This window comes from Anas platyrhynchos, chromosome 26 (assembly GCF_047663525.1).
Source record: "Anas platyrhynchos isolate ZD024472 breed Pekin duck chromosome 26, IASCAAS_PekinDuck_T2T, whole genome shotgun sequence".
NCBI classification, from domain to species: Eukaryota; Metazoa; Chordata; class Aves; order Anseriformes; family Anatidae; genus Anas; species Anas platyrhynchos.
This window is the reverse complement of record NC_092612.1, coordinates 1,880,822-1,900,326: the sequence shown is the minus strand read 5'-3', so window position 1 is coordinate 1,900,326 and position 19,505 is coordinate 1,880,822. Positions and strand designations below refer to the sequence as shown.

General features: G+C 59.6%; 3 protein-coding genes across 5 annotated transcripts; 1 reads left to right on the top strand and 2 right to left on the bottom strand.

Annotated features, from left to right (window-relative positions):
* Positions 1–576: 576 nt before the first annotated feature.
* LOC139998560 (CD48 antigen-like) lies at positions 577–3,881 on the bottom strand. The gene is made up of 4 exons (XM_038167823.2): positions 3,547–3,881; positions 1,805–2,125; positions 1,454–1,723; positions 577–1,263 (listed from the first exon to the last, which is right to left on the bottom strand). The coding sequence occupies exons 1-4, from the start codon at positions 3,596–3,598 to the stop codon at positions 1,175–1,177; spliced, it is 732 nt and encodes a 243-aa protein (XP_038023751.2). The 5' UTR covers positions 3,599–3,881; the 3' UTR covers positions 577–1,174.
* A 534-nt stretch (positions 3,882–4,415) lies between these two features.
* LOC139999535 (natural killer cell receptor 2B4-like) lies at positions 4,416–9,853 on the bottom strand. 3 transcript variants are annotated; one of them, XM_072028020.1, is made up of 9 exons: positions 9,493–9,853; positions 7,342–7,650; positions 7,010–7,273; positions 6,605–6,715; positions 6,136–6,209; positions 5,929–5,994; positions 5,752–5,817; positions 5,519–5,578; positions 4,416–5,290 (listed from the first exon to the last, which is right to left on the bottom strand). In XM_072028020.1, exons 1-9 carry the CDS (start codon positions 9,581–9,583, stop codon positions 5,213–5,215), a joined length of 1,119 nt encoding a protein of 372 aa, XP_071884121.1. In that variant the 5' UTR covers positions 9,584–9,853; the 3' UTR covers positions 4,416–5,212. The 3 variants fall into 3 exon arrangements, with proteins under 3 accessions (XP_071884121.1, XP_071884122.1, XP_071884123.1); XM_072028021.1 differs by lacking the exon at positions 9,493–9,853 and adding an exon at positions 7,858–9,421; XM_072028022.1 differs by lacking the exon at positions 9,493–9,853 and adding an exon at positions 7,893–9,420.
* Positions 9,854–9,941: 88 nt separating this feature from the next.
* LOC119713783 (natural killer cell receptor 2B4-like) lies at positions 9,942–12,304 on the top strand. The gene is made up of 5 exons (XM_038167818.2): positions 9,942–10,076; positions 10,216–10,498; positions 11,215–11,523; positions 11,592–11,855; positions 12,062–12,304. The coding sequence occupies exons 2-5, from the start codon at positions 10,234–10,236 to the stop codon at positions 12,244–12,246; spliced, it is 1,023 nt and encodes a 340-aa protein (XP_038023746.2). The 5' UTR covers positions 9,942–10,076; positions 10,216–10,233; the 3' UTR covers positions 12,247–12,304.
* Positions 12,305–19,505: the final 7,201 nt, after the last annotated feature.

Genomic DNA, 19,505 nt, shown 5'->3' with positions numbered 1-19,505 from the left:
TGCCAATATAACCCCAGTGACAGACCGGTGGTCACTTCAACCTCTGAGACAGGCCCAGCGGCCGCTCCAAGCCCTAAAATGGGCCCCAGGGCTGAGCCAGGGAAACAAACTGAACCAGCATCGGTTCCACCCGTAACCAAGGTGAAAAAATTGTATAGAGAGTCAGGTCGTTTAGAACGCAGAGAGCCTTCTGCTAGGCCTAGGTATAGAGAAGACGAGGCCGGGCCTTCAGAGGAGCAGGAGGATGAAGAGGAAGACTTCGCAAAAACAGCAGTACCTAGCCGAAACCTATACGAGCGTGAGCTATGAGATGTGAGAAAAGATTTCTCTCGGTGTATAGGTGACTTTACAGCTTCTCGCTCTGTCCTGCCAGCGGGCAGGCTGGGGGTGCAGCAAGAGCTGGGAAGGGACAGACCCAGGACAGCTAACCCAAATAGGCCAAAGGGGTATTCCGTGCCACCTGGGGTCATGCTGGACGGTATATAAGGGGGGACTAGCCGGGGAGGGGGTGCCAGACTGCTAGGGGTTAGACTGGGCATCGGTCAGCGGGTGGTGAGCAATCACATCATTCATCACTTGTTTTGTACACATCTTTTTTATTATTGTTATTGTTGTTGTTATTATTATTTTCTGTCCTAATAAACTGTGTCTATCTCTACTCACAAGCTTAAGTTTCTTGTTTCTTTCCCCCATCCTGGGAAGGGGTGGAAAGGGCTGTATAGTGTTTAGTTGCCAGCTGGGTTAAACCACAACACACACATCCTGCATCCTCAGCTCCCACCGACGCACAGTCCAAGTTTCAAAGTCATCTTCTCCAAAGACAAGCTTCAACCACCCAGGGGTGCACTTCCCCTGAAGGTGTCACAGGTTCCAGGCTAAACGTGCTGTGTACCAGCCCTCATAACCACACCACACAGCAGTCCCCGAAGGGCATTCCCCCCCAGTGGCTGGCAGACACCAAGAGAGCTGAGGATGCCCACTGCCATGGGGAACCTGCAGGAAAGGCTCGGCTCAGGTCTCAGAGCTAGGGCTGGGTGCATTTTTGAGCTGCTAAATGTCCATTTGGTGATTCGCATTGCTGGGATTCTCAAAGTGCCGTTGCAAGAGACTTGCCATCTGGGGGCTTCATCCAGGTTCTACCCCCACAGCAGACAACATCAGCCACAACATGTCATTAATGCAGAGCAAAGAAGAGGAGGAGGAGGTGTCCCAGCAACATCAGCATGCTGGTCTTGGTGGCGGTGGAGACAGCAGAGGACTCAGCTGGAGGCAGAGGGAAAACAAAGACATGAGAGCAGCCCCAGTGGGACCACCACAGGGCTGGAACACCCAGCCCCATGGTCCCCTCCACGGGGGGCTCGTGCCCATGGGAAAAGGGACCTGACCCCTGGGACACCCGGCAGCCACCTCCCGCCCATCTCACCCAGGTTCTGCCACCTGGTACAGCCGGTACCTGTCCACGAGCAGGGGTGCCTGCGGATCAGCCGGGCGCTGCTGGAGGACACGGGGTTGCTGGCCCTGCACGTGTAGGTTTCCAGGGAGGGGTTGAAGGAGAGGGGCAGGGTGCTGTTGGTGCTGTTAGAGCCCACTGGCATGACCCTGATGGGGGGCATCCACTCATAGGTCACGTCTTCCAGCTGCACCCAGCACTCCAGGGTGACATCGCAGTGCTCCGGGTTGTCCCCGTTCACTATGGCACGCACGGTAGGTTTGGGGACCACATCTGCAAGAGGCACTGGGATGTCACAGCCCACACTGTCCCAAGAGGGGTGTCGGGACCACCACCCTCCCCGCCCAGGCTCACCATACACCTTCAGGTAGACACTGTAGTCATCGTACTCCTTGCCCGCCACATCCTGCAGGTACATCCAGAAGTTGTTGCTGTCGTTTTTCTGCAAGCTGCTGATCTTCAGCGTATTGTTGGGGAAGAGCTCAAGGCGGTCCTTGAAAGGGCCATCGAGGTACCGGACTCCCTTCCCGTACTCATGGATGGCAATCTTCAGGGAGCTGCCACAGTACCAGTGGCTTTGGTGGTAGGCGGTTGTCAGGTTCGGCAGTGGGGGCCTGAAGTATACTACGCCTCCCACCACCCCTACTGCCTGCAAGTTATCCGCCTGCACCCGTGCTGTGGGGAGAGCAGAGAGTTGTGCTACCAGGCATGGCTCGGGGGGATGGGGCAGCCCCTGGCCTCAGCCACCCGCCTTTGTAGCCCCCTGGGGCTGTGAGGCATCAGAAAAGGCTGCCCAGGGAAGGGGCTGGGCCACCATTCCTGGACAGATCTGCTGTGGTGCTCAGGGACATGGTCTCGTGGCAGAGCTGGCAGCGCTAGGGTAATGGTTGGACCTGGTGGCCACGGTGCTCTTTGCCCAGGGAGGTGGTGGGGTCACGGCCCCTGGGGGTGGTCAAGGAAAGGTTGGACATGGTGCTTGGGGACATGGGTTAGTGGGTGACTTGGGTGGTAGGGGGTGGTTGGACCTCAATGAACTTGGAGGGCTTGTCCAAAGTTAATGATTTTGTGACATTTTTTCCAAAATAAATGTTTCCATGCAATGCCCCATAGTGGGAACAGGCAGAGGCTCATCGTCCCGACTCCTGCCTCCACAGAAGTTAGAGTCAGGGCATATATCCAAGAGTGCTGTCCACTTGCTTGAGCATTGACTGTCTTGGGGACATGGCCATGACCCCGCAAACTCCTTCCAGGGCCTGACCAAAGCAAAGTTTTGCCTAACATCCTGTCAGGCCAACCCCGGCACCATTTCCTCACATCCTGTCACTAGGGAGAAGAGACCAGGGCCTGCGTCGGTGCTGCCCTCATGAGGAAGCTGCTGGGTGCCATGAGGCCTGCTCCTTTCAGGGCTACGCAAATCTCGCACATCGTGCCCTCTGGTCCTTGCCATGCCCCCGTTGCCCTCCTTTGGGCCCAATCTGATATTTTCATGTCCTTCATATGGTTCTGAGCCCAGAACTGCACAAGGAACGTGGGGCAAGGTCGTGCTGATGCTGGTGACAGCAGGAAGCCATTTCTTCCGCACCCCAGGCTTTGGGCGGCCATTTTGTCTGCCTCAGCCCCAAACGCCCCGTCCCCCCCTTCAGGGCCACGCTCCAGCTGCCTGCCCCTGTGTCCGTACACATCCGTGCCTTCCCTTTTCTCAATGCTCGGAGCACCTTGAGAGGCACAGCTTCATGCCGAGCTCTGTCACTGACATTTTTGCTTCCACTATTGCTTCCTTTTCTCCCCCCTCCCCAGCTCACTCGGCAGCCCCTTGCCCCCCTGCTTGCTGGGACACTGGGGTGCCCCATGGGGAGCAAGATGGACACCGGGGTTTCTCTGCAGGTCACAGCTTGGGGGTGGGAATTGCTGGGGAAAAGAGTGAGGATGGGGAAGGCTCAGGTAGGACGGGCGACCCACAGGCACCTCCCCAGTGCCCACCTCCACCACCACCACCACCACTGCCCTCCCCAGCACCATCCGCCTCCAGCCCGGCATCACAGCCCACCCGGCACCTTTGCCCTGGAGGACACCCCCCACACACACCCTGATGTTACCTTGCAGAATAAAGAAGATGAAGAGGAGCTCCGCTGCAAGCCCAATCGCCATTTTCACTGCGGTTTGGCACGCGATATTATCTCTGGAACTCACATGGCTCCAGCACAGAAACACACCAAACCCCCAGCTCTCCGGTCAAAAAAGTACATTCAAAGACTAAAGAGTGCACCGTTTCTTCCTCTTTTGTGTCCTCCAGCCTGAGAGAGCCGGAGGGCGGCAGTCAAGCTGAGGAAGGGGAGGTTTCGGCTACACATCAGGAAGAGGTTCTTCTCTGAGGGTGGTCGCACAAAGGAACAGGATCTCCAGAGAAGTAGTCCCTGCACCGAGCCTGTCTGAATTTAAGAAGCGTTTGGACTGTGCACTTAGTCACATGGTCGAAACTTTTGGATAGACCTGTGCGGTGCTAGGAGTTGGACTCGATGATCCTTATGGGTGGGTCCCTTCCAAATCGCAATATTCTATGGTTCTTTTGGGGGCAGAGAGCAGCGAGGTAGGGACTTATGCTATTGGAAGGGATATTATTCACCAAAAAGAAATAAGAAAAGTCTCTTTATGCTCATTTGCATTTTGCATTCACCCGTATTTAGTGTGAGAAGTATTCTGCTCACACTTGCATGCCTTGAAGAGCAGAAGACAGGGTGTGGGCTGGCTCCGATCGGCAGCAGCACAGCAGTGCCCGAGCCCCTATGGGCAGCGCCTGCCCCCCAGGTTTCCTTGCTAGGACAGCCAGCTCCCCCCCAGCACCCTCCCAGCACAGCTCCCCATTAACGATCCCCATTAGTGCTCCCTTCACAGGGAGCAGACACAAAGATATTTTGATGCAGGGAATCAGACGAGAGGGGAGCAGGCAGCACCATCAGGAGAGAGCTTCCATCAAAGTGGCACATTTAATTTTAATCCCGAATAAAATCCCTTGATCTTGCCTTTGGTGAGATGTTTGAAGCCAGAGCTCCTCTTCCTCCTCCCCTCCCTTCTCCCAGAGCCACTCATGCCATGGGATAACTTCAGGGGGAAGGGACATGGGGGCATTGCTGGACACGGGATGGCTCCAGGTGCTCGAGGCCATGCCCAGCATTGCGCTCCTGCCCTGAAACCATCCCCAGGGCCACCCCAGTTCACACAGCAGAAACTTTTCCAAGTTCCTCAGCATTGACTTCAGAGGCTCCCAATCCCAGAGCAAGGTGATCCACCCCCCGCTTCTTCCCCCTCCAAGTTACATTTGAGGCTATAAATAGTCAATTAAGCTAATTAAACCAGCCCCACAATTGCCTCTTGCAGTTCGGCTTCTATTCACACTTAAAATGAATTTGCAAGGTGTATTGGATCTGTCAAAAAATTAAAAAAAAAAAAAAAAAAAAAAAACAACAAACAAACAAACAAAAAACAAGCTCATACACTGGCACTAACACACACCCTGCATCCTCAGCTCCCACCGACGCACAGTCCAGATTTCAAAGCCGTCTCCTCCACAGACAAGCTTCAACCACCCAGCCTGTCCCCCTTTCCCTCGCAGCAAAGCCTCCAAGGCGCAGTTTGGGTTTGCAGTCCTTGTAAAACCCCACGTCTGGATGTTCTCATCTTGAGCAAGTCCCCAGCTCCCCACGGGTGCTGCCCCTTGGGTGCTGGCTCCAGAAGAAGAGGAGGTCTTGCCGAAACGGCCAGGGGCTAGGAGTGGTGGTTGTCCACAGGAGACAGGGACAAGGTCCGCGGTGGGAGACTCCGGTGTTTTAAAGGCACCGTAGGCTGCAAGGAAAGGGGGGAGTTTCAGCCCAGCAGGGACTGGCGGGTGTTGCTTCGGGTCCCCCACAATGGCATTTACAGCCCCGCACGAGGAGGGTGATTTGGAGCTTTCATTAGTCACCAAAAAACACCCCCAAAGCCACCCAAATTCCAGCAGCAGAAGCTGCAGAGTGGAACTTGGAGAGGAGACGCGTGGGGCTCCTCTCCCCGCGGGGCTGGGGTCCGTTTTACCTCTGTGTAGGCAGTGCAGACCAGAGCTGGATCCAGCTTCTTCCTCCTGATGGAAGGGGACTGCGGAGCAGAGAAAGGACCTGCCGTTAGGGGCAGTGGGTGGCTGCTGCCCCACCAAAGGTCCCTGAGGGCGTTTCAGGGTCCCACCGAGCACCAATGCCTTCAGCTTGTGGGGAGGATTTGGGTTTCTCTGCCATTGCAAATGGGCTGGAGTCACGGCAGGGAAAGCTCACCTTCTTGGTAGGTTGGATAGTGGAGTAGATGGTGCAGCTTTGGGGCTCCTGGAAGTGTCTGGGCCCCTGCCAGGGTGAAACAGTGAAAACGTGCGATGAAAAGCAAGTTATGGGCAAAAGGGGCAGCCCTCTGCCCAGAGGGCCACCCAGATTCCCTCCCCTGGGTTGGAGCCCCACCTGTGCTTTGGTGGAGACCACGGCGTAGATAGTGTTTCCTACCACATTGGCCTCCCTGTTCCTGTTCTGCAGGAGAAAGCAGCCCCAGGATGGTTAAAGAACACAGCCCAGGGTGACAGACACTTCCAAACCGATACCCCGGGGGCCACATGCTGCCCGGGGGCACAGCATGGTGAGGGGGCACCCAGGGATGCCCCCAACACTCACAAGGTCTTGGCCAGCTTGGACTTTGCCCACTTCCTCGTAGACAGTCATCGATGGCTCGACGTGTCCTGGGGGAGCTTGAAGGGTCAGAGCAAGGGATGAGCATTTGCAGCCCCCATGCTGGGGGGATTCAGCCCCTGGGAAGCACTCAAGGCAAGCAAAGCAGAGGGAGAAAGGCATCCCTTGGCAGTCTGGAGTTTTTGGGTTTTGATCCTCCTCTGAATAGAGCTAACATTGACCACAACCCAAATAGTCCCCGAGACCCCATGGGGTGAAGCCTCCGGTGCTGCCACCGGCTTTGGGCACGGTGCTGGGACAGGACTCAGCCCGTCCCCGGGGACCTCCCTGCAGAGCCAGGGGCTTGGTGGCCGGTCCCACGTCAGGGACAGGTGGCCAAGGGCCAGCACCGAGATTGTTAGCAGGAGCGCAGAAGCTGCAGAGCCAAATCCCCGCGGCAGCCCCGGGGTCAAACCTGCCGAGCCGTCCTTCCGTCGCTTCCTCCAGCACCAGCAGGCGACAAAGGTGACGATGGAGACAGCCAGCACCAGCAGCACGGCCACTGCCCACCACGGGACGGCAGACCCTGAGAAGAATGAGGGCAGAAGGCTGACGTGGGGCAGAGCCTGGACGTTTCTGAAGCACGGTCCCCATCAGTGCCACAGCTCAGCACCTGCCCAGGAAACCTCAGCCCCGAAGTACATCTCCCGCGCCCAGCAGTCACCGTTCCGTTCCCAAGAGGGGAAGCTGGGCACATTTTAGCCCAGCAGCAGCATGGCACCCTCTGGAGTTTCACTGGGGAAATGTAGGTCCCAGAGACCGGAGCAGCGCAAGTTGTGCACCCCCAAAGCCAGCTTGGATGGAACCGAGAGCAAATTACCTGTGGCCGAAGGGAAGCAGAGCGTCGTGGTGTTGATGCTGGACGTGTTCCAGCTGACCGGGTTACTTGCATTGCAGATGTAGGTCCCAGGCTCGGTGTCCTCATGCTCCTGCAGCATGTTCTCGTGCCCCAGGGGCTCCCCATCACGGGACCAGCTGTAGGAGACCTTGGCAGCACCGGGCACGGAGCAGTGCAGCGAGAAGTTGCACCAGCCCTGCTCCTGCTGCAGCATGCGCACCTCCAGGTGTGGCTGGCCGATGGGCTCTGTGAGGACAGGGGGGTGAGAGGGGCCGGGGAGAGTGCTGGGGGGGGAGAGGGAGGCAGCCACTCACCCCACACTGACACGTGGAAGCACTGAGAATGAGTGAGGCCAGATGCAGTCTCAAAATCTACAGAGTAGTTGCCGCTGTCTGCCTGGGTGACCGAGCTGATGCTCAGGGAGAGGGTCTCCGGGTGGAAGGTGGCTCTCCCAGAAAAACGATTCCTGTAATCTGGAACTTTATCCTTTGAAACCCTCACGATGACCAGCTTGGTTCCTGAATCCAGTGCCACTTTCCATTCCAAGTTTACCCATTTTTGCTGCGGTTCCTTGGGCAGCAGCCACAGCTCTCCTCCGGCAGGCACAGCCATGTCCTCGCACCCTGCGGTCCCAAAGAAGAGGCACGGGGTGAGCACGGGGGGTGCCCCCAGGGCAGTGGGAGAGGGGGCTCACCCACTGGAGCCCCCTGTGCTGGTGCCCCCATACCCTTTGGCACCAGTGCTCGGCGCAGCAGGACCAGGTCCCTGGGTGTCCCCAGCTCCTGCAGCACCCCAAGCTGGCCGTGTGTCTGTCCGCACCCCGTACTCACAGCTGGTGGCTGCCCATGTTTGTATCATCTCTGACCTGAGCAGAGGTGTTTGCAGCCCCTCCAGTAAGGCTCCAGTTGCTCGTTTTTGCCCCAGCTCCTTTCTTGCCTGCCCAGCCTGGGGAGCAGCAAGAACCTTACCCAAGGGACCCTTCCCCCCACCCCGAAGCTGGGCTTTCTCCCCTTCCTGTTCAGATCAGCCCCGGATGTCTGGGCCTCTGGTAGAGGTGAGATAAAAAGCCCCTAAAAAAAAAAAAAAAAAAAAACAACAACAAAAACCACACACACAAAAGGCAGCGGTCACCGGGACGAGCACGCACGCAGCCGCTCCGTTTCCTCCTGCCTCCGTGCAGCTGGGGCTGCACCAGGCTCTGCAGCAGCCCCAAAAGGTGGGGGGCTGCTGAGGGTCCCCAGCTCGGCATGGCATAGCCAGGTGTGCTGCCGCCCCCCCGTAGCCCCCTGTATGGCACAGCCACGGGGACAAGCACCAGGTCGGGGATTACAGCTCCGCATCGATGCTCGGAGGGCACTGACAAAGCCACCGGCTTCGCTCTCCTTGCGTGCGTGGGTGGGGGCGAGACCCGACTTGAGACACCGAGCCTAAACCTCACCTTCATTAAACTGCAGCCACCAGACCCCGATACAGAGGGGACACCCCCAAATCAAGCAATAAGAGAGGCTGGGACATGCAAAAGCAGGAGCAGCCTCCCTGGGAGGGATAAGCACTAATTATCCCCCGTGGGCTCACACCTGAATCGCACTGCACTGTGCGCCCCCCGCTCCAGGCACCCAGGAGCCTTCAAGCAACGGGGACAGCTGAAGCTTTGCAACCACGTTGTGCTGCAAGAAAACCACAAAAGGCACCGTGACGCCCTCGGCCAGGCTGTGCCTTGCCCAGCCACTGCGGTCACAGCGAGCAGGGGAAGAGACAATGCAAAGTGTCGGCTGCAGAGGTGTGAATGCAGGGGCCGAGCTGGTGGAGCACGCCAAGGTTAACCGCACCGGCACCTCCAGGGAGGTTTTGCAGCTCAACTGAGCCCCAGCTTGCTGCAGGTTTTGTTGCTGAAGCTTGGAGCCAGCAGCATCCCCCCAGGTGTGACCCCCCCGGGGCCAGTTTGGCAGAGCTAGCCTGCAAACTGGTGGGGATGGGGTGGTCGGGGAGAGGAGGCAGAGGTGGGGCCCGCCCCGGTCACACCAAAAGCAGGGAACGTGATGGGGGCTATGGAAATGTGTCCAGGGGATGCTGTAGGCACCAAACGTGCCCCCGAGCCCAGGCACTTGCAGGGGCCCTGCTCCCCATGGCACAGAAGTCTCCAGTTTTAGGAAGAGCCTCAGGCACTGACAGTTCCCCGAAACTGCTGTCAGAAGGGGCTGATCTCACTCAGCAGAGAAATCCGGCCTGCAAAAGGGAATTGGCGCGGCGCGGCGGCCAGCGATGGCCCCAAATGGGCTGGGCCGGCCTGGGTGCAGAGGACAGAGGCAGAGAAAACCCCAAATACGCCCCGAGCCCCTGTCCATCTCCTCAGGACCCCCGAGCCCGGCTGAAAACCCACGTCCCAGCCGCGCATCCCCCCTGCCCTACCCTCAGCCTCCAGCCACCCCGCTGTGCCATCGGCTCGCCCTGCGCCCCCTCCTCACCTTGGGCACCTGCAGGGAGCTGGGCTGCCACCCACAGCACCAGGCACAGCACCATCCACGGTGCTGGCAGAACATCCCGGGGCTGCTCCATCTCTGGAGTGTGCGAGCAAGCTGTCTGCAGCTGGAGAAAGCCCTGTGAACCCGTGACCGGCCATCAACAACTTCCTCTCTCGCCTGCGGTTCCTCAAACCCTCATGGGCGCACACTCCAGTGCAATATCCTCCGCGTTGCCACAGCTCGCCTCCAGCCACCCCCGCTGTCCCTGCGTCACCAGTGGGGAGGATGGGACCAGCTCAGGCTCCCCTGGCCCTGGGGGGATTCGTGCTGCTGCCTCCCAAGCAAGCTCAGCTGCAGGGCGCAGTGGCTGCAAACCTCAGGGGAAACTAATTTTAATTGCGTAAAGGGGGTGCTTTTGGGGTTTTGCTTTCTTTTTGCAGTTTGTCTTTGGGAGGAGAAGGTGCTCAGAGGCACTGGCTGCTCACAGTGTACAGCATGCGAGCACCCTGACACCAGCTTGGAGACAGCCCCGAGCAGGATCCGGCCCACCAGAGAGCGGTGCCCAGCCCAGCCTGGGGGTCAGGGAGGTACGGGACCAGAGCTGCCTTCTCCCTCACCTCCCAGCACCTTTCTCTGGGACCTAATAAAGGCATGAGTGTGGGGTTGATTTTTTTTTTTACTTCTTCTCATGCTTGTTCCATGTTTTGATGCACTTCTCACTCGTAGCCATGCAGGACCTCGGTGATGCTGCACCCACGGGCGAAGCTGGGCGATGCCCCTGCTCAGGGCTCCATCCCTTTCCTCCCACCGCCCCATGGAGCCAGGCTGTGGGTACGGGGCCAGCCTCCAGCCCCATGCATTACCCCACAACCTGCTGAGGATCAGCCCCCACGCCTGCCCTCACGGCCACGTCACGCCTCGTTCCTGTTCCTGCGTGGCGTGGTGCAGCTGACCATGCAGCGCGCTGCCCTTCTCCTCATCCCTTTCCTCTTCCTCAGCCGAGCCCAAGGTAAGCTCATTGGGAAACTGCTGTTACTTGCCTGCCTCAGATCGTCATTCAGCTGCGGCATTGGTTTTGGTTCTTTCTTTTGTGTCTTTTGTGCCAACCAGCAAGAAAATGGTCACTAGCGAAGTCCAAGATCACCTTTTGAGTGGCTGGGGGAGAAGAACCCCAATAAAGTGGCACTGAAAGCAAAAAGCAGATTTTTGAGGGCCTGAAGTTTTCCTTGCTGTGCAGTTATTGTGATTTATTTTTTTTTTTCCGGAAAGGATGCATATCTATGAGAAAATATTCTGCTTCCAAGGCTTTAGTGTGCTCTGGGAGGGAGAAGCAAGCAAGAGCTAAGGCAGGGTTTTTTTTTGCAAGAGACAACTCTCTTCATATTGGCCCTAGATAACAAGCATGGATTGGGAACAAATAACCCCGAAGTGGGTGTACATGACAGTAGCTCCTTCTCACTACCCAGAAACAACTGGTGATGGAGGATGTGAGAGGCGAAGGAGGAATTAACTGCAAGCTCCTTCCGAGAACGAGGGGAACTGAGCGGTGATGCAGCCACACGCTGCTGGCCACTTTCCAAGTGCCAGAGACCCCGGCCAGTCCTGGGGCTAGGCTGGGTGGGGGACTCTCCTGCAGCACAGCTGAGCCCCCTCCCCAGGTTTTTCTGACACCCCGGGACCCCCCATGCCTCATGCTCACCGCGTGCCTCTTCTTTGGGACCTCAGGGTGCGAGGACATGGCTGTGCCTGCCAGAGGAGAGCTGTGGCTGCTGCCCAAGGAACCGCAGCAAAAATGGGTAATGTTGGAATGGAAAGTGGCACTGGATTCAGGAACCCTGATGGTCATCGTGAGGGTTTCAAAGGATAAAGATCCAGATTTCAGGAATCGTTTTCCTGGGAGAGCCACCTTCCTCCCAGAGACCCTCTCCCTGAGCATCAGCCCGGTCACCCAGGCAGACAGCGGCAAATACTATGCAGATTTTGAGACTGCATCTGGCCACACTCATTCTCAGTGCTTCCACGTGTCAGTGTGGGGTGAGTGGCTGCCTCCCTCTCCCCCCCCAGCACTCTCCCCGGCCCCTCTCACCCCCCTGTCCTCACAGAGCCCATCGGCCAGCTGCACCTGAACGCACAAGTGCTGCGGGAGGAGCAGGGCCGGTGCAACTTCTCGCTGCTCTGCTCCGTGCCCGGTGCTGCCAACGTCTCCTACAGCTGGTTCCGTGATGGGGAGCCCCTGGGACATGGGAACATGCTGCAGGTGCATGAGGACACCGAGCCTCGGACCTACATCTGCAATGCAAGTAACCCGGTCAGCTGGAGGATTACCAGCATCGACACCGCGACGCTCTGCTTCCCTCCAGGCACAGGTTTGTGGGACGTTTCCTGCACCTTTATGTCCTAAATGAGCTTTGGGACTGAAATCTGTTTGGGATGAATGAGTGGGAGATGTGGCAGCATGCAGGTGGGGGCTTGGCAGGATCAGTCCTGCAGGATGCTCCAAACCCTGTGGGGCTCGGTGACCCCAAGGTGGGAAGTGCCTCCCCTTCCCCATCTTTTGGCTCTTCGGTTACAGGCGTTTCGTGGTCCTACTGCAAAACCAAGGGGGTTCTCAGCCTCCTGGTTCTGGGCAGCCTGGTGGCCGCTGTGGTCATCACGCATGTCCTCACGCAGCAGCAGGACAGGAGCCAGGCAGTGGCATCCCTGCCCCAAAGCACTGGACCCCCAGGAAGGGACTCGCAAGCAGCCCGACCCCTGTGAGTTGTTAACCCCCATGAAAACGTATCAACAAGCCAATAAATCTCATTTTTCTCCAGCATTCTGGTGTTCCTCAATCAGTTCTGGGCCATTCTGCGGATCCCCAAGCACCCTTCCTGACTTGTCAGCTGCCCTTCACCTTGGCTGTGGTGCTGGACAGCTTTTGGGGACCTCAGGGACACGCAGCAGGGTCCCCCCCAGGCACAGAGCCAGTGTCCTGGTCCTTGTCCCCTCGTGCTTCCCAAACGAGCATCCCAAGTGTGGGGCAGGGCGGGGGGCTCCCCATCATCCCAGCTCCACCTGGGAGCAGCAGCGCATCCCAGCCTTGCTTTAAACTCTTCCCCCGCTCCCCCCCCCGGTCTTTTATCTGGGCAGCTCGGCGTATCGCCTGCGCATCGCCGCAGGTTTCTTCTCGCTGCCAAATCTCTTTACCTCCAGATCTGCCGCCGTCAGATAAACTGCGAGCGGGGCGCGACGGCGAAGGAGCACCGCCTTATCTGAAGGCGGCAGCGGTTTGTTGGCCCTTATCTAGCCCGGCCGATAGATACGCTGCGAAATCGACGGCGCTGGGAGATATTAATGAGCTTGTCCGGAGAGTGGTTTTACCCCGCTCCGCTTTGCTTCCTGCCCTGGGATTTCAGGGCTGCCCAAATTAAACCTGCACAGCCCCGCACTGTCCCCTGCACGGCTGCCCCGGCCAGGGCGTGATGCAGGGAGAGGGGAGAGGAGCCCCTAATCCGTGTGTGTCCCCCCCCCTCGCCGTCTGCATCTGCCTTGTGATCCCCTCGCTGCCGCTAATCACCTTATGGGCTTGGTGCCTAAGCTCATTGTCTCCCAGCTCTTCCCGTTCCCCGGCCAAGCGGTCAGCGCCGCGGCCCCGAGGGGAGCCCCACGCACCCCGGGGATGCTCTCGAGGGCCTCAGCATCCCCAGGGATGGTGTTAAAGGATGGGAGCCGGGCAGATCCTGGGCAAAACTCTTGGAAAAACTCCGCGGTGGCAGCTCCCATCTCCCCAGGGTGGGTTTTCTGCAGCCCCAAAGCAGGCACGGAATGGGCACAGGGTCCCCGCTCCTCCGTCACCCGAAGCGATGGGGGAGCAGCATCAGCCCCCTCGAGGGGCGCATCCTGCCCTGCCGCGGGACCACTTGGCTCCATTTCTCCTTCGGGGCAGTAAAAGGATGCCTCACGTGCCCATCATTAATTGCTGGGTGCTCATTAGTCACCGCTGTGCCCTCTCGGGGCCGTTTCCCCGCGTGTCCCCGCTCCCCACGGTGCCGTGGGACGCGGGGACTCCCCCGGCCCCGGCCCCCTGCTCGCAGGCAGAGGAGCAAAAACTAATTAAGGCTCCAAAGGAAAGGCGAGGTTGCAAACCTCCACTCCAGAGCAGGGGCTGAGCCGATTAATTAGAGCTTTTGTCTGCGGCCGGGTTCAACATGTAGGGAACAATTTACATCAAGGGGACCTTCCCTTTGCTGGAGGAGCTTTCTGCGGCTTGCCCGGGGAGCGCGAGCCACGGGAGAGAGGGGGGAAGAAAATGAGAGAGGGAGGGGAGAAAAAAAAAAAAAGAAAAAAAAAGAAAAAAAAAAAAGGAAGGGAATGAAAGGGAAGCATTTACCACGTTTCACAGACCACATTGAGGAGGAAGGGAAGATGCTGCATACTCGAAGCACCGCATTGCAGAGGAGAGGGTGTTTTTATTCAGCGCATCATCCGCGGTTTCTCATCCCCCCTTCCAGCGAAATGTGGCCCCTGAGATGTGCAGGCGCCGGGGGGGGCTCCGGGGGGGAGCCGCTCGCGTGGCCGCACGAGGGACGGGGCCACGGGGACTCAGGGACACGGGGACACGGGGATACGTGGCCACTGCCGGCCCTGACCCCGGCGATGCTGCGGGGGGGTGCAGGATGTGGCCCCTGAGCCCTGCGCGAGGCTCGGGGGGTGCTGCTGCCGGGGGGGTCCCCACGGGCACCCCACAGCCCTGCCCCGCTGAGGCTGCGATCGCTTCTTGCTTTTAGCTCGCCCGCAGCCCCCCGGCTCGGGGGCGCAGCCCGTTCCCGCAGCGCCCGACTTCCCTTTCGCTGGAAATGAAATGGGGGGAAAAAGCAAGCTTTTAGGCAAAACGCTCGCCCTGCCCAGAGCGCGGCTCTGCCCGAGAGGTGGCAGCATGCGACCGCGCACCGGGCCGGGCTGGCTCCGGGTGGGGGTCCCCCCCCACCCCCGGGCACCCCCTTAGGGTGCAGCCCGCCCTGGCTCCGTGCATTAACCCCAAACCGCTGGGGTGAAGCTGGGAGCGGTGGAAACCCTCGCTTTGGTCGGGTCAAGGATGGAAGGAGGGTCGGGAAGGTCTGGTGACCACGGGAAGAGGCAAACGAAAGCCCAAAGCTGCTTTACGCAGCGCCTGAGCTGTGGGGTGATGGCAAAATTCGTGCCCCTGCTTCCAGGTGGATTTGACGGGGAACGGGCTGGGATGCTGGGGGCTGCCCGGGGCCACCTTCCCTCTCCCGGTCTCCTCCAGCCCCACCGGGTTATTTGTCACCCACACGGCCAGGATGGGCTCTGCAGGAGCTGCCTCCTCCTCCCTGCGCACCCGGGGCAGGATCAGACCCGGGCACACCTTAGCGAAGCTGCTGCCCCTTCCTCAGCAAAGCCCATGCCAAATCACCCCGTCCTTCACCCCACAAACACCCACATCCCTCCAGCCAGCCTCGTGCAATCGCCCTCCACCAGCCCCAGGGCTTTCCTGCTGCAGCAGGGCACAGCTCCACGGACTGGGGGTCCCCAGACACCCCCACAGAGGAGGGGACCCAGGGGCACGGCTGGGGCCACGCTGCTCGGCTGAGGGGGCTGAGATGCCGGGCAGGGAGCCTGGAGCATCCCGGCTGCACCAGCACCCATCCCTAGGGATGCTTCGGGGTGTTTCGAGGAGGAATGGGGACAGTGGGACCGGGCACAGGCACTGAGCACCACGCAGGAGACGCCACCGCAATGGGGACGGGCAGGGGACAGCCCCTGGGTGCTGGGGGAGGAAGGCACCGTGTGGCCCTGGGGTTTTTTGTGGCCACCCTCCTCAGTCCACAGGTGATGCTGAAGGAGGCTGTCCACGTGGTGACCAAGGACTGAGCCCTACGAGGACGAGAAGTGAAGCAGCTGCCCCCAAATCCAGCGACACCTCTCCTTGTCCCTGCTCCCACCCCGTGCCCTGCAGTGCCTGGTCCCAGCGCTCCCCATCCAGGGATTCCTCTGCTACCGGGTCAGCACCAGATTCATGTTTACGGCCCCAAATTCGGTGTGAGATAGTAACTCAGCGTCTCATAAAACCTTCCGTAGTTTTTTAATAAGTGAATTATTTACTGGTGACCCTGACTAAATGCTGTGCGGCATAAATTATTGACGGGCAGATCTGTCAAAAAGTTCTCATAAATAAGTTATCCGGTGCCGTCTTAATGTTCCCAGTAAATTACTCATTCAATCTGCCGTCTAAATGCTCTCCTGGGAAAATTACTCGCGCCTGCTGATTTATGAATTAGGACTGGGCAAATAAGGACGAGCGGGAAGGAGAGCCCTGCCGGGGCACCCCAGGCTTTCGCGTCGCTCTGACGTTTTGCCCCGACGTGCAGAGCCTGGCACTGCCCCATCCACCGTCCCCACACGGCCGTGGTGCAGGGAGTGTGTAGGGTTTGTAGGGTCTGGCTCTGGGGGTGCCACCCCCTGGGGATTTGGGGGCACTGAGCTCATTTTTTTGCACCTACAAGGTGGCACAGATCCAGCCCTGCCTTGTGTACCAGTCCCAGCAGTTGTGCCCCCCCTACATCTCCCAGACCCCCCAGCAGCATTTTCATGCTCCCCCCGCACCCCACACACCCCGAGCACCCCTCAGGGAGCCCCAGCTGGCGGCAGGCTCGTTACCTGGGCTTTATTAACACCACGGGGCACCGCGCGCATGCTTTATGGCTGCTATCATCACCAGCCGGCAAACACGCATTTCCATCTCCCCCAGCAAGCCTAAATCCTCCCTGCCAAGGGCCAGGGCTTGCTCTCAACATCTCGAGTGTGTGGAGAGAGCCGTATTTCTCCCAGGTCCTGCTGTCATTAAGCAGGAGCAGCAGGAGCCCGGTGCAGAGGGAAAATCCCCAGGCACCGAGACCCGGCCCCTGTCCGGCACAGCTCCGCTCCCCGTCCCCTCCCTGCGTCCGCTTCCGAAGCATCTCGCTCCTCTGCCTCTTTGCCAGATCTGATGGAAATCGTGCATGAAGCGGGCCTCAGACCCGTGGGGTAAGGGGATGAAAAAGCGCAGTCCCCAAGACAAGGCACAGGGTCCCCAAAATGAGGCACAGGGTCCCCAAAATGAGGCACAGGGTCCCCATGACAAGGCACAGGGTCCCCTGACGAGGCACAGGGTCCCCAAAATGAGGCACAGCATCCCCATGATGACACACAGGGTCTCCATGACAAGGCACAGGGTCCCCAAAATGAGGGACAGGGTCCCCAAAATGAGGCATAGGGTCCCCATGCTGAGGCACAGCCTGCGAAGGAGGCAATCAAACCCAGCCTGGAGGACGGGGAACAGGCAAGAAAATTCACACCTGAGAGCTGCGAGGGCGACCTCCCACACTTTGCCCCGGGTTTGTCCCCATGGGGGGGGGACGGGGACAGGGTGGACGCACGGGCACTGCCTGGGGATGTCCCTCGATCTCCGCGGCTCTCCCAGAGCATCCTGACGCTGCTCCGTCACCCGCGCGCCAGTGTTTGCTTTAATAATTGAATGCCAGTTTGGGGGACAATTATTTATTTAAAGGAAACAGCGTGTTAACAAGAACACAATCTAATCCCCCGTGACAGATGTCTGCTTTATTAGCACCTCTGTCCGAGAGCCGAGCCCAGGAGGCGAACAAACAAACACGACAAATAAAACCTCGTTAGGAGATGGAAGCACACTCCAGGAATTAGTGTGCGAAAGGGAAAAAAATAAAGAATAAACAGCCATGGCACCTCGGAAACACAACTGGTGTTTCCACCAGTGTTGGGGTGCTCGAGGTGAGCTGCAAAGGGTGGAGAGAGGGTGAAGCTCGGAGCTGGGGCTGGCCCGGCCCTGGGGCGACGATGCTGGAGGCAGCATTTTGGCCATTTCCCTGGCATTTGGAGCAAATCCGTGGTTAGGCAGCACCCGGCCAGCCCCAGGGCTCCCGGCTCTGCTCTCGCTGGCCCTGGGGAGCTGCTGCTGAGCGGTTTGCTGATGGGGAAACCGAGGCAGCGAGCGGCGAAGCAGCTGGATCCCGAGGAAGCCCCGCTGAGATCCTTTATCCCCGTGACTTTGACCCGCTTGTGAAATTTGTTTTCAATCAGCCAAGGAGTTCAGAAGTTATTGGCAGGGAGCGGGAGCACGAGCGCATAAGCTGCGTTTCCTTAGGAAATCGAGCCTCCTGCAGCTCTTTGCAAATCACCATCCGCCGAGCAGGCAGGAGCCGGGCACGCAGCGCCCGCTGCCTCCCCTCCTGGAAGGCCGTTAATTACGGCGGAACGGAGGTCACGCTGGTGGGAGCACGGGAGTGCAGGCAAGGAGGCTGCCTCGTAATTGCTTTACAGAAATAATAATAATAAAGAGCCCTAACGCGGGGCTGCGGAGCCGGGGTAGGCTTCTCCAGCCCGGCCGCTTATTGAATCGGGGAGGGAAATCCACCTCCTTTCCCCGCCGAGGTGCTTTTCGGAAGCTTTCAAATTATTTTTCTGCTCCCTGTTGTTCCATCCCGGTGAGCGGAAAGCGAAATCCCGTCCTCTCCATCACGCCGCGAGCGGGGCTGGCGGCACCGGGCAGGGCCCCCCGGGCATTGAAGCCCCCCAGGCACCTCCCCAGCCCTCACCAAAGCCACCAAAGGATGGCGGGGACCCTGGGCAGCCCCGCGCCGATGTCACCTGGCGCTGCGCCCACACGGGCCGGGGCCGGCTAACGAGCAGGTTCGTTAGCCATTCCGCTCCAGCGCGCCGCTCGTAATGAGCAAAGGCGAGCGGCTGCCTCCAAATGGGTTCTGGAAGCTGCTCGGAGACATTAGGCTCTGTATAAATATCATTATGATTGTTATTATTATTGGCACAGATGGGCTTTCATGGACCGCCGCGCACCACGGGAGTTCCCGTTCTGCCTCCGGCGCTCGGCGAGTGGGAGAAAACAAATCGCTGATGCCAGCTCCGGCCCCGCACAGGGTGCCGGGAGGTGTCGTGAGCCTGGTCCCCAGCTGCCCCCCTCCCGGCACCGCCGGCACCTTCCTGCCTGCTCCTCAGCACCCTGCCGGATGGGACCACGGGGACCTCGAAGAGTGTCCCCAAGCCATGATGGCCCACGCTTGCTGCGAGGATGGGTTCATTCATCCTGCCCCAACTCTGGGGTCCATGGACTTGATGCTCATCCCTCCGTGATGCCGTGGTGGCTGGCACGTAGCAGGGGCCGGGGGGTCCTGCTCTGCTCCTTCCATCCTTGTTTTTGGGGTGCCCCCAGCCCCAGCCCCATCCGCAGCCACCCCCTGCTCCTGAGTAGCGAACGTGGCAGCGAACGTGGCAGCTCCTCTGCTCTCCTCCCCCCGTCAGCAAATTCCCCACCGCTCCCCCCTGACCTCTCTCCCTTTCCTTCGTGCCTGACAAACTCCCTCCTACTTATCTCCATCGCCTCTGCTCCACATTCCTCCGGGGGGAGGGCGGCAGCTCCCCGGCCCCTCGCCCCACGCTCCATCCCCGGGGGCAGAGCAGGGGGCTTTGGCGAGCCGAGGGCAGGATTTGGCCTCTCAGGAGGGCAGGGGACACGGCGATGCCTCGTCCCCAGCTGGAACCGGGCGCCCTCGGCGCTCAGCATCTTTTATTGCCCGGGCGGCGGCACCAGGGGGCAGCGCGGAGCCGCCGGCAGCGGGGCCGGATCCTGGCTCACCGAGCGGGGGGCAAAGGGCAGGGCAGGGCCGGGGCGAAGCTGCAGCCCCCAACCCCTTGCGAGGGACGAGCAAGAGGAGGAAAAGGAGGAGGAGGAGAAAGAGCCCCCGCAGTGCGCCGTGAGCCACCTCCTGCATGGCACGGGGGGCACCCGGCGACGCCAGCGCCCCGCGCAGAGCCCGGGCTGGGGGCAGCAGCTCCGACAAAAAGTAAAAATCAGAGCGAAGGCTCAAAAGCCCTGCCAGAAATCCCCACTGGAGCCAAGCGCTCGGCCTCCCCGCTCGCAGGCGGCCTCAGCTCCCTGCCCGTCGCCCCGCGCTCCTCCACCCTTGGCAAAGCTGCAGCCGCCGGCG